Here is a 13,937-nt window from a genome sequence, read left to right on the forward strand (position 1 = left end):
CTCTGAACCCCAATCGTTCCTCCAGATGTGTAGAAGAAAGCTTCGCTGCTAAGAATTATGCTGCCTCAGCACTCTCCTGTCCAGCTGCCCCAGCAGCACAGCTAACAGTCATTATTCCAGCTGGGCCTTCATTTATGGGATGGCTGAACAAATAAATTATGGGATTAGATAGGGGCGGGTCAAGCCGCTGATTTTTTCCCCGCTCTACACTGCTATAACAGCTCCTTAGAGAAGTCAGTTTGCCAGGAGTCTCAAGGTTCTTCAGCTGACCTTAAGAATTAATAAAATAAAGATTCTCTTTATTGAATTTGCTATGCTGCGGTCCAAATGATGTATTATGTATAGCAGAAAGTGCTGGCAATGCCGTGAAGCTCGACAATGACTCAGTGTCACCTTAACCTCATATCCTCACCGAGAAACAAGCAGTAGAAGCAGTTAACCATATACCTAAACTGTGCCTAGTTTACAATAGTATCTTGTAATTATTTTCTTGTTTCAAAAACAATTCCTAGAAACACAAAGCTGTGAATTAATTGTTTCAAATATCTTTTCTTCGCGCTTGGCCAGTTCAGTATGGATTAGTCAGTCTTGAAATTAATTGACTGCTTACTAACAAAAAAGTTTATTGCCTCCTATTGTGTGTACTCCTAAACTTATAATGACACTGAGAAGATGCAGAGCTCTTTGTAGCTCCCCTTGAAGGTAAAAGCAAAAACAGATAGTCCTCAAAGTACATTTATTTCATTGTCAGAGGAGTAGATTTAGTATATACATTGTGATCACTTACACTTTAGTTTTATGCGTTGAGATCTGAGATACTTTCTTTTCCTCAGGTGCTCAAGAGCCATCCAAATCGTTCACAGGGAGTGACACTAAACTCTTGTAAAATCAGCCAATTGCTGCCTGTAACCGATCCACGAGCAGTGACTGGCTCCTTGTTCTTGACGTCACCGGCGGGTAGAGACCTTAGTAACAAATTGTCTGAGACCAGAACACTGTCACTTCTAGCCAGACCGGTACTTAGGCTCCCCAACTCATAAAATCTCTCTTCCCTGTAAAAGAGAGCAGCCTCGAGCACTATTTCTTCCCAAGGAAACATATTCCCTTAATGTGGTCGGGTTAATAGCAAATGAATAATCATAACACAGCGATGGCAGACGGAGGGTGTCATTGATCTGTCTGGAGTCAGCCTCTCTCCGCCTGCTGCATCAGCCACTCTCCCCCTATTGATACGCTCTTGCCCCTTGACCCCTGGGACAGATCAATGCCATTGATTGGAGAAGGGCAGGGACAAGGGCAGGATCTGCTGACTGGCCCGACAGCTAGTGTGACAAGACATGATCGTCATTAATGTCCCGCTGGCTGGCTGGCTGGCTGGCTGGCTGGCTGGCTGGCAAGGCGCTTTGCATCACATATTCTCTGCCTCCTGCTCCCCCCCCCCCCCCCCCCCCCCACGTCTTCTCCTCCACCGCTCTCCTCCTTCACCCCTCCTAGGACTGATGCTCCGTGTTCCCATTCTGTGCTGCTTGCACTGACTGAGATAAGTCCATTGTTTGGATACCTGTCTGGTGCTTGCCTGGCATCTGTGGCACAGATATGCATCTCCAGGCTGCATGGAGACATTTTCAGCTTATTGTAGAAAAACGAACGTAGTCATTGCAAGTGTCTGCTGCATAATGTCTCTTGGCTCATTGTGCGTGCTACTTACCACTCACAATGGAGCCGGTCCTATTTTTGGGTGCTTTGAAAAGCTAAGTCTTGGTACAATTCAAAGCGAGTGAATTACAATCTGCTTCAACTCTGTCACAACAACTTCCGTATTCTCTGATCGATGGAAAATCCCACCCTAATAAGATACGTGCCCTGATTCTCACCGCTGCTCTGAAAATGTCATTGGTATGTAACAGCGACTGGATTGTGTATCTGCCGTTGTACATCGTTTGCTTTTGTTTCATCGCGCCAGTGGTTTATATTTCCAGTCTAGACTGGAAGATTGTTTGTGTTTGTATGTGTGTGTGTGTGTGTTTGTGTGTGGAGGGGTGATGGGCGGGATGCGGCGACAGCTCCAGACTCTGCAGTGACACGGCTGTAATGGAGCTGATTGATCACCTATATGGCCGCCTGCTAGCCCCGCTGGCTTTTGCATACAGCAATTCCCAACCCCCCGTGTTTACGTCACCGCCGGTACGACTGAGCCAATCTGCGGAGACCCTCCATCCCCCATAGACTTCAACCTGGCCACGGTTTTGACATTGGCTGCAGGGTTTACATCTACACCTTTTCGGCGTTTGGCTCGCCCTGCTTCTGTGTGTTTCTGTAGGATAGAAAGGTACCGACGCATTTGCCGTCTTTGATGAAGTGACATTTTCCAATTCTGCCTCTTCTGTGTTGCAGCAGAGTTAAAAAGCTGCTGTTTTCCATTTGAATTAAAGGGCATAATCAATCAATGATAACATTTGTAGATCTCTCTCCCTGCCCCCTCCATGTCACACAGGGTCATAACCCTAATCTATCCAGGGTGTTGAAGGTGATTAAGCTCTGCGATTAGAACAAGCTGTCAAGGGCAGATCTCATTCAGACAGGAGAATGAGAAAATGTCTTCTTTTACATAAATTCGCAAGTGTAAAATATACCATACTATAAAAATGTATTATTTATATTTATAAAAACATTTATCACGTGTACAGTACCTAGGAAAAAATGGATTTTTGTTTCCATTAGTGAAGGCTTTGTTAAACATTTAAACCCCAAATAATATTCGCTCGCTGGGGGGTTCCATCGGAAGAACATTTAGGTGACATGAAAAGAAAATGTTCCCCTGAAAAGTAAAATTAACTTTCAAAGGAACATATTTCACTTACCATTTGTTATTTGCGACCCTGCAATATCCTGCATATTATTTAATAGCTGTATGTATGAGCATGGATAATAACTGTTGTGGAAGCGTTGACACGGCTTCTAAATGTAAAGGCCCTCGGTGTGCTTCTGTGGTGCTAAGCTGGAAGAGAGAAGTATATGTTTAGATAGTTTAGAGGAAGACACGGGATGAACATCTGCAAATGTGGAGCCTTCAGATCACAAATAAAAAGGTTATTCTTGACTTATTCTTTCCAGTGATGGAGGAAATCTCTGACACAACATTAGCCGCTGCTTTCCCGTCTGACTCGCACAGTTGTGTGCCTTACGCTGCTGCTCGCTGCTCTCAAGCCTCGGCAACAATGTTGTGACAGTGACTGTTTGTGTTCTTGCTTGCACTGACCACATCGCTGTCTGTGTGTTTTAGCTGACCATAGCCGCTGCAGTGTCAGTCTCTGTCCCGTGTCTTGCTTCTCCAATCAAGCTGCGATTTAAAAAAAATAATAATTTTGGGTGTGTGTGTGTGTGAGTTTGTCTGCTGTCGCCTGTGCATGTGCTGCTAGATCTGTCTGTGTGTGCTTCCCTGTTTGTGTGTCGTCTGTCTCAGATTTTTGCATCCCGAGCTGTATCTGTTGATTAGTGTCTGTGTATGTGTTTGCATGTGAGAGTGCAAGTTACAGTCCGTGTTAGAAGACAGGGGGGATACGCGCTACGGTGCATCCTCCTCCATGGCCAACCAGTTCGCTGCAGCGTGTGTAAGTGTGAGTGTGTGCGCCGCTGGAAAAGAGAAGAAATTGATCAGCACAGGGAGGAACGTGTTCACCAGCAAAAGGCTGGGTGGAGGGTATGAGAGAGAGAGGTGGAGGGGGAGAGAGAAAGAGCGAGGGCTGTCGCTGCAGACTCTTGCTGCAGTATCTCACTTTGGGCAAGCAGCTGCAGACAGGGAGTAACAGACAAGCGAGACAAGCAGACAGGTACAGACCTGGTGTGATGGGAGGGGATGGGTGGGGGTTGGGGGTGTGGAGATAGTGGCAGAGGGCAGTAGATGCTGGAGAGGCAGGACTTGGGGGTGGAAGGGTCAAATGGGGGAGGGGGTGTGGGTGAGTGAAAGGTAGCGGGTTGCGGCGGCAGAAGCTGGAGGAAGCGAATGTTTTTTGGCTTCTTTTTTTTTTTTCGGTGATGGCAGCTCATCATGTTGGACCTGTGACGATAGAGGAAGGAGGGAGAGGTGGAAAAATAAAAGTAGAAGGTGTAGATGACAGTGTCACGGCACGGCTGATGTCCCAGTGTCTGGAGCAGGAAGGAGAAAGAGGAGGAGGAGGAGTGGTGGTGGTGGGATGTTAAGATGCTGAGATGGAGCTGACAATGCAAGCGCTGGGTGTTGGTATGGGGTGACGGGGTGGGGGGGGGGAGGCGTCCCACCTCACTGACCTGCGTCTGGCTGCAGCTTCCCGCAGACACCTCGTCCCCCCCTCCCCCTCCCCCTCCCCCCCATCTCTTTCTTTCAAACCCTTTTTTCCCTTCTTCTACCGCTGCCCTTTTCCCCCTCTGTTCTTCCTCATCCTCAGCTCAGAGGCGGATAACAAAAGGCGTAATCGGTGGCAGAGTGAGCATGCGAGGCAACGCGTCGGGTGGCGCGGAGCATTCATTTCCGGAAGACTCCACTTTGCCTGGCATTCCCCAGAGAGAAGGAGACAGTCAGAGACATCTATCCGATTCTTTTTTTCTTTTTTTTTTAGTCTGAGGGGGAGGAGTTGTGAGGTGGGTGGCGGGATGGGGGGACAGGGTGGAGGGGGTGGGGGTAGTCAGTGGTGTGTTTGGGTACATGACAGGCAAAAATGCCATGGGAATGTTTTCAATATTACTTTGTTAATATTCACTGCAGTTTGGCATTTTATGGCAATTGATGTCTGGAGTCTTTGTTTCCAACCTGTGCTTTTTTCTTTTTAGTTTAATAGAAGCTGTCTTTTGTCGGACTGAAGCTTGTTGCCTTTGACACTGACAACTTATTGGTTGCCAAGCTTGCCGCCATGGCGGCAGAGTTCGGCGGGTAGGTGGTAGGGTCTGGCTTCAAGGGTGTTGCAGTCAGTGTGGTGTTTTACCTGTGTTCTTATCAATGCTGTTATTCTTACTTGATGTCTGACCGAACAGTGTCGGCGCTTGCCCTTGTGGAGGAAACCCAGAGGCTGATAGGTGGCTCTCTGCATCCATCGGTCAGTGCCGACGGAGAGACGGACTGACGAACCGGGTCCGGGTCCAGCCGTCCTGGAAGAGAGAAATTTAGACTGATGATCAGCCGACGCTCTTTAGGACAAAGAGGCGAGCCCGGCTGCTTGGCTGGGGGGCTTTTCCTTTTCCAACACAAAGGCTAGTTAGCACAGAGCAGGCAGTGCAGGCTTGTCTGTTTGTCCGAGCCTCTGCTTCTGCTTCTGTCTGGGTGCTGCGATGAAGATAATTTGTCCAACAAATTTGCCTCTTTTTCTTCCTTCGTCATCTCTGTTCTCTTTTGCTGCCGCTGTTGTTGTCTGGTGCCTTGTGGTATTTATTGCGTGTGAGCATTTGTCTGAAAATGTTTCTACCTTTGCATGTCTTTGTGTGCACAGGAATCAAGCTGAGCCTTCTGAACACAATAACTTATCTGCGGTGGAGCAAAGGAGGAAGATGGGAACCGTTTTCTCTGTCCAGGGCGCAGAGCCGTTTTTTCTGTTGATTGCAGCCCATGCTGTGGGTGCCTTTAGGTAGAAATTGGGTACTTTTAAGTGGAAGTGGTTGAGAAAGGGACAGGTTGTGTGTGTGTGTGTGTGTGAAGCAGAGAGAGAGGGAAATGTGTCAGTGCCCTGCAGCTGACTGCGGCTCCTCAGTAGACTCTGTCGTACTTCACCTGCTCCCTGAGACCCTAACTTGTGAGCTCTCTTGATAAAAAATCACGGGTTAGGCTCTTGGGACGCGGGCGGAGGGCACAATCGACTTTCTACCGAATGTTCCAAGGGTGGAGTTGGAATGAAGCACCAACTGATTTACTGTTGAAAATCTATACATGGTAGGGACAATGTAGAGAAAGGGAGAAGAAACATGAAAAGGAAGTCGTGTAATAAAGAGCAAACGTTTTTAGGATTTTTGTTTGATCAACTCCTCGGTCACATCATTTATAAAGTGAACTGTAGTCCTGATGGAACTGTGCATGTAGGAATGTGCATGTTTGGTATCGCCGAAATGTTTAGTTTTCCCCCAAAAATTCATCAAGAACGCCTTTCGTGATCGCAGCAGTGTCATCGCTGTAAAACCGAAACACTCGTCTACGCTGCGCTATGTTCTCAACCGACATTGTAATCTCTCTCTGTGTCAACATCTTTGTTTGAATGCCATTCGAGTAACACATGATCTGATTAGAAATGGCAGGACACCGACCACTCCAAACCACCACACCCCGGACTCGTGCTGATTAACCCCTGTCAGCACCGCATCACAGTATCGCAGAGACCCAACCAATACATGTGATCCTCCATTACCGAGGCAGTCGCTCTGAATTTGATCACTCCAGCTTCATTCTGACGTTGCAGGAGTAGTCTGATCCTAATGCCACATCTGCCGCTGCTGTTTTACACGTTGTAAAACTAAAGATTCTAATGCAGGTTACAGTTTTGTTTTCAGTAGTGGGATAACTTAATCTCTTGCCTGCTGCAAACTCATTTATCTACTCCTTATTTCTTTTTTCTTTTTTTTTTAACATACACACACACACACACACATTCAGTCATTTTAGTTATATAGCTTCATCATTTTAAACATTTTAAACAAAATCTGAGCCAGCTATCAGAAAGAGTTTAGACATTATGATATTGCCATATTTCAAAATCAATACCAGTATTCAGCATCTGATAACAATTCCCTGAGAAGAGTATTTTAAAAAGCACATTCCAACGTACCCACTGATTAACAAATACACGGAATCCCTAGGGACAAAAGCCAAATATGTATTATTATCACAATTACAGAGTAATTATTTGTTTTCTTAACAAATAAATTTTTAATAGTAACTGGAACTGGAAATGTATTCAAATGAACCTCTTCTATACATTAAGTTGCTGGCTATGGTAAAATCAGAGATGCCAGAAATCTTACAGTATGTTAAATAAAAATAAGCACATTTTTAAAATGTTCAATCAGTTCCAAAGGAATTTTATTGCTCTCTTAATTTGATCGGTTGTAATTTGCCATTGTCGAGATGAGATGTCCCAACCAAATTGGTTAATGGTCTAAATCCATATTTTAACTGGAGTTGTAGGCCGACTCTGACAGACATTGTAATTCAGCAAAAAGGTAGGCTGGCAGAAAGACAATATTAAACATTGTATAGAAAATGAAAATATTTGACTGGTCTCTTGTGAGCACGGCTAAATAAGTGCAATTACAATAAATTAGGCCTTCCAAAACATAATTCTTTTTCTTTATGCTATTCTAAGGTGACTTCATTCAACATTACAGCTTGACCTGGATTTTAAACTTTAAATTTTTCCCAAGGCAGCATGCTTTTCTGAAAACCTAATTTCTTCTAAATTACCCATATTAGGAATGCAGTTCAAAACAATTGATTTTCTCTCTAATACCCTCCTCTCCATCTCTCTCCCAGTCTCCAGTCTCCCTCTCTCCCTAATTATGTTTTTTTTTCTTCCCGTCTCCCCATTTAGTTTCATAGTGAACAATGCCGATGCCAACTAATCAGTCTGTGCCTATGCCACAGAGCCCCCAGCAACAGCTGAAGGAGTGCCATGCCCCATGAATACCAAACAGCCAGGCACAGTGCGACAAGTGCTGAGCAGTCAGACGCAGCACAGCCAGAGTGGAGCTGGTGCCCACAAAACAGCCAGACAGTTTTATTAGGGTCTGTCTGACACGCAGCAAAGTCTGGCAGCACCCGAGCCCACTGATGAAATCCTCACCGCTCCCCCAACAGTAACAAAGCAGCATGCTCCCAGCAATCCGCCAAGGATCCAATAAATATCACCCCGTAAAAATCTGCCACCGGCTAGTTTGTAACTCCACTGAATGGGGAATACAAACTTTGTTCAAAGTCAAACTAGTTCTCAATAAGCAACCACTAAATGAATCTCTTTTGTGCCATCTGAACATTACACTGCATCTGACGCATCAAGGGGAAAAAAGAAATCTCCTTAAGGGAAATTCTGCAAAAGCTGCTATTTTATTGAAAATAACAAAAATGAAAATGAAAAAAAGCCTCATTAATCCACTTTTGCATCTTTGACCTTTTTAAGCAAAGCAACTTTTAAAAATTTTATATTTTCAGAGGAAATTCAGAATCCTGCTCCGTTTTTGTCAATGTCAATTGGCTATGAGTTACTGAAGTGTATGAAATATGAACATATTTGTGAGAGCAGTGCTTATAATTTTGCTTTATTATGGAAATAATTCATTTAATGAAATCTTTTAATTTTGATATAATTAGATAAGTCATAAAAAATTTGGAAGTGGTTGTCAAGGTCAATTATGCAATGTGTGCAATAAAAACATTTCTGTTCTGTGTTTGCACAGAACCAATCAGACTATTTTACAGTGACAATTTAGACAGAAGAAATGATTATGAAACTGATGAAGAAGCAGAAATTCTGCTTTTGCTTCATTTGATGCACAAGTAACTAATGCAGTGCCTCAGCAAGATGTATATAATATAAATATGGCGTAATACACTTTAATCAGTAGATGTCCTAAATAAAGAGCATTCGCCGCGTTTGCGCTGGTTTCTATGCTCAGCTAGTCTTCAATTCCTGCAGGAAAGATTGATTCAGACCTTGAATAGGTGTAGATAAACCAAAGGCTCCAGCTGATGGACCCGAGTGTGTGCGAGAGATTACACTCCATTGTTCAGAGGTGGTCATGTAACACACTTCGCCGCTGCATCGCTTCCCGATAAAAGTAATAAGACAGATTAACATTTATCCTCCACATTTGGATTTGGGCTCAAGCTGACATGGAAATCAGATGGATTTAGTGAATCAGAGGGCTTGATTATTTTGTGTTTTTGTTTTTTTTCAGTGATTGTCAGGTTGTGTTGTCTGGTGAAGCAGTTTAGTGTTCACCGGATCTCTTATCGCAGCAGGATGGGGGAGGAGGCGCAGGTGGGGTGGGGGTGGGGGGCGTCAGGTATGCCTGAAAGCGGAGCAGCATAGAATGGTGGGGGGCAGGGATTGTGTGTGTGTATGGGGTGGGGGGGGGGCGTCTGAGTTTCCAGACACTGCGGCAGGAGGCCAGACAGTCACCTGAACACACACACTCACGCAGAAGTGTGCCTATGACACCACAAAAACATGCAGACACACATTTTATACGCAAAGTCCCCCCCCCCCCAAAAAAAAGTCTGCACTGAAACCAATTCAATTTTGTTTTTAATTCAATCAAGGGTATAAATTGTTGTGCCACTCGTAATGTAATTATCCCTGTGCATCGAAAGCACAAAAGTTTCTTTATTATTCTCTGGGCGACAAGGATGAGAGATAAACTCCATTAACTTTTTCAGATTACAGTAAGTGCTGTGGGAGGTGGGGGCGTCTACTGGAAGGACAGACTGCGCTGAGACTGGAGGATTTTCGTGGCGGGCCTGTGGGCATAGAGCAGGAGTCTGGAAAGTGGGGCTGATGATTGAAAACCAAACAACAAAGCTCAAAGGGAGCTGACTGACGGCCTGCAGGCCAGAGGTCTCGGCACATCCAACTGCAGTGCTCTCAGACCTGGTTTGTTGTGTCTGTTTGTGTGTGTGTGTGTGTGTGTCTGCTTGTGCATGCCAGCATTGCACATGTGTGTTTGTATTGTCTAAAGGTCCTCAGTATTTGAAGATGCATTGCCCCTTGGTCCTCCTCGCCCAGCTCCCTCCCCGGGTCCGGTCTTATCTCCCCTTCTCTCTCTGATCTGTGATTCACTTCGGAGGCGTTGCCAGGGAAACCTGGTATCTGGCTAGCAGCTTGATGGAGTTATTGAACTGTAACTGGCTGGGATAATTATGCTCTGTCTTGCAGGTTGGCTATCCAGTGGCTGGGACTTGCTTGTGACCTATAGTGGGCGCAGCATTGTCGCCACAGGCAAAAGCTTTTAACCCCTTGGCCACCAGACAGCTGAACTGTTGTAACTTTGACAGAGATGCCCAATCAGAGTTTAGACTGTCAGCTTCTCTGTGGCTCTTGTTTTTGTACACCGATGCTGCATTAGCAATATAGTCAGTTATTTAAAGTAAAACTTCTCACTGTAATTCTAACAGACACACACACACACACACACACACACACACACACACACACACACACACACATGTTTGGCTAGCCTAGTCACATTCTGGTGGTTTGCTTTGTGTCCCTCAAACAGGTCATGGCCACACATTCCTAGTGTTTCCTCAAGTGCATCCGCTCAGCCCCCGGGCAGGTGGACACTTGGCTAATCACAGTGTGTTTACTCTGATTTTGTCTGTGATGTTCCACCACAAAAGAGCTGATGTTTCAGAGATAGTCTGAAAAATAAGTCTGCTACATTTTCCTCTCGTTTCCAAGTTTCCCCATCCTTGTAAAGGCAGGAGACACGGACACCGTCCTGTATTTTCCCACACTTATTCTAAATTGCTATCAATATCTCTTCTTCTCTAGGAGCCCTGGCAATTGTCTTTCTGTCTGTCTCCGAGCTCAAAGGTAAGACCAATTAAATAAGACTTGCATTTGCAACACAACAACAAAAACCTCACTTTCTGGTCTTTTTCTGTGTGATCCATTTTTGAAGCAGACAAGAGTGGAGGACAGCGTTTGGGTGTATGACTGCCATGTTTTGCTTGCACACTTGCAGTAGTAGAGTGAGTGAGTAAAAGTGTCAGACTGCTGTAACAGACGGCCTCCGCGAGATAATTAGCCTGGAGTCATTTGGAAGCTGCTCAGCTCTGCCCAGGTGCCCGCTGTGCACAGAAAGAGACCAGACGACCTTTTACTCAGCTCCATCCCACTGCAGTCACTTAAAACAGTGATGGATGCTTCCCTTAACAGCCCGCTCCCTACCAGCCCTTGTCCTCCTTTTCTCCCCACCTCCCCCTCTTGTCTCCTCTGCTCCAGCACCACTCTCCCCTTATTTGTCCCTTTTCCTCTCCTTGTTTTTTTTTACAATCCTTTGCCTTTTACAGCCCGCCCATTCTCTCTGTTCTTCCAGAGTGATGAGGAGGAAGAGGAAGAAGAAAGGTGGGGGGATTGGAGTGAAGTCAAGGGGGCGTTTCCTCCTGGTGCAGAGTCAAGCCCTCCCTCCCGTCAGCGCCTCATTTGTATGCAGCGGCTGTTGCTCAGGTGACATGGCCGCTGGATTCGATCCCGACTGCGGGAACATCAGCAGCGTGGCGGAGAGTGGGATAGCAGGTAAGGACAATGAGAACAGGTGGGAGAAAGAGAGGAGAGAGAGAGAGGGAGGTGAAGAAGGAGGAGGACAAAGGGGTGGAAGGAAAGGATGGATATCTTTGAAGGACTTAGCACCCCACACATACACTTTATACTGCTGTAATGCATGCGCACATATTATCAGGTTCGAGTCCAGCCTCCCTCCCAAAGCCGTATCTACAGTTCAGCACAGGAAGTGTGTGTTTTCTTTAATTAAAATGACTATTACTCTCTGAGATATGCTAGATGAGTTATAGTAGTAATAAATATCTAGGAACATGCAGTTTTTTTTTCTGTACATAAAGCATTTGACTTGGTGGGTGTTTTCAAAATTAATGGAATATCTTTTTCTTGTATTTTCTTAACAAAGAATGGAATATTTGTAGATGTTACAATGTCTACTTTTCATATTGTATATAGAGTGATTTCAATAAAGGTCTTTGTTGAATATGTCCTGCGTTTGGTTATTTAGAAATTTAATGGTTTAATCCATGTAAGCAAACAAGGAAGGAATCCTGCAGTTTCCCCTCAAAACATTTTCATTGTTTTCACTTGTGAGGTTTTCATTCCCCTTGATATTGGTTTTGTTGCCAAAGGCAACAAAGAGAGAGGTGTATTACACAAATACTCATACATTCTGAGTGTGTGTGTCAGAGGAGAGGGTAAGAAAGGGAGGAAATAGAGTCTGTGTGTAGGTGTGTTTTTGTTTGCTTTATTTGTGTGTGTGTGTGTGTGAGAGAGAACTAGACACAGACTTTGTGTGTTTGTGTGCACTGGGGGAGCAGTGCGGCCAGGCTGCAGATATCATCCATCTCCCTGTCACCGGCCCAAGGGCTGCTGGGAAAGTGGCAGACAGCTCCCCGGCTCTGACAACAGAGGCTGCATCCTAATTTTCCAACACAGAATGCCTGAAAAACCTGCTCTGCTCCTCCCTCACCACCCAGTATGGAAAACCATTAACCCCGCGATCCGGGAACAAAGCACGGAGCTCAGCCCTGACCACCGCTGGCTGCCTGTCGTATCAGCGCCCATCATCTACCAGACTCTGAGCACTGAACATTTTGCATGAACACCACTGTATAAAACATTTATTACATCTCCAAGACTGCCACGTTAGAGCTGCACATATAGAGGGACGCCATAAAATAAGTTAATTTCTTCAAGTCACATCAAACTAGGAGGTCTTACACTGACTGATCTTTAAATACATTGTAAAGTGCATTTTCAAAATAAAAGTCCTCTTTGCAATAGCTGTTATAAATGGATTACATGCTTTCTGGTTAGCCATGACTAACTGTGTTATAAAGCTGTTGTCAGACATTCTGTAGCTTTTGTTATATGCGCCAGCACTTTTGGCACAATTCGCATCTCTCCGAGCATTTCTATTGCTCATCTCTTCTCCTCGGCATCAAATAAACATTGGCATGAGGATTGAATTAGTACTCATTAACGTGTGGTGTGTAGCCGTTTGCAACATTTTTTTCCTGCTTGTAAAGTCATTTGAGTTTTGCAGTTTATTTTTCAAATTAAAAAGCCTTCCAAAAACTATGCACTGCATGTAGTTCTCACATAGACATAAAGTCAAAGGTGCACACATGGGTCAGGTCCCATTTTCAGATATAATTAACATAATGAATGATAGGTCTCAGAAAAGTAGATTATCTGTGTAAAACAGTATATTTGGTGTTATTTGTAAACTGTAAAATAGATTAATCTAACTTTTTGACACATTAAACCACTTTAAATGTTTTACAGATATATATGTCAGTGGATATATTTCATATCTATAATTATTTATTTTTATCAGTTTCATCTATTTCATGTCACTCATTGTTTTTTAGTTCATTAGACTATTACATTCTACTGTCAAAAACTAAGCTGATACTTTACTTCAGTGAGACTGTCTTATTCTAAAGCTGAAAAAGACATTTCTGATAGACAATTGCATTTGAATCCCGCTCCCAAATGTGGCAACACAAACATTTGTTCATTGTAAACAATGTAATTACTGGGAAAATGTCATGAATCAAAAGATGAATTGATTTTCCTGTCAGAAAATGTCTGAAATAAAACTATTAGTAACAAAGTAGTCCATTTATTTTTGTGTTTCTACAATATCTAATATTAATCTTCAAGTGATGAAGCTGAGTAGGTCGTGCTGGTTTAGCATCTCGATGTATCATCGTTTGAATAAAGTACGTTAGACCATAAGAATTGTCTGCTGTCATGGTGAATGTTGCCTTATCCTGCCAAAAATATTTAAACAAACTTTACAATATGATATTGACATAAGAACGATCTCAGATGATATTAAGATGATTTCATTTTTTCCCAGACTATATTCGATATGGGAATGACTGCTGTCAGGGCTTTAAAAGCCATGCATGTATGATCAAAGCTGTGAGGACTAGGCCTGCTTTAGGTCTTGGATTATTGTAAACAAATCAGTAGACCACGCTGGAGGGATCAAACACGTTCAGTATTGAACTAAACATCCACATGTTACGTGGGAGGTACTGTATGTTACTTATGTTACCAGTAGAGCAAAAAACAATCCCCTGAACAATATGCAACTGTGCTGCCCATTATAATGTCTTGAGTGCTTAAACTGAATACAAGTAAAAGTGAAGTGTGACGTTACAGAAGGCGCTCCAGTCAAAGCAGGACTAC

The 13,937-nt window shown here is 44.1% G+C and overlaps 1 protein-coding gene across 1 annotated transcript; it reads left to right on the forward strand.

Moving 5' to 3' along the window:
• The first annotated feature begins 10,550 nt into the window (after positions 1-10,550).
• On the forward strand, positions 10,551-13,856 carry LOC119894906. The gene is made up of 2 exons (XM_038707618.1): positions 10,551-11,249; positions 12,053-13,856. Exons 1-2 carry the CDS (start codon positions 10,874-10,876, stop codon positions 12,334-12,336), a joined length of 660 nt encoding a protein of 219 aa, XP_038563546.1. The 5' UTR covers positions 10,551-10,873; the 3' UTR covers positions 12,337-13,856.
• Positions 13,857-13,937: the final 81 nt, after the last annotated feature.

This window comes from Micropterus salmoides, unplaced genomic scaffold (assembly GCF_014851395.1).
Source record: "Micropterus salmoides isolate LMB-PRFRI ecotype aquatic unplaced genomic scaffold, ASM1485139v1 Ms_hic_scaffold_9, whole genome shotgun sequence".
NCBI classification, from domain to species: Eukaryota; Metazoa; Chordata; class Actinopteri; order Centrarchiformes; family Centrarchidae; genus Micropterus; species Micropterus salmoides.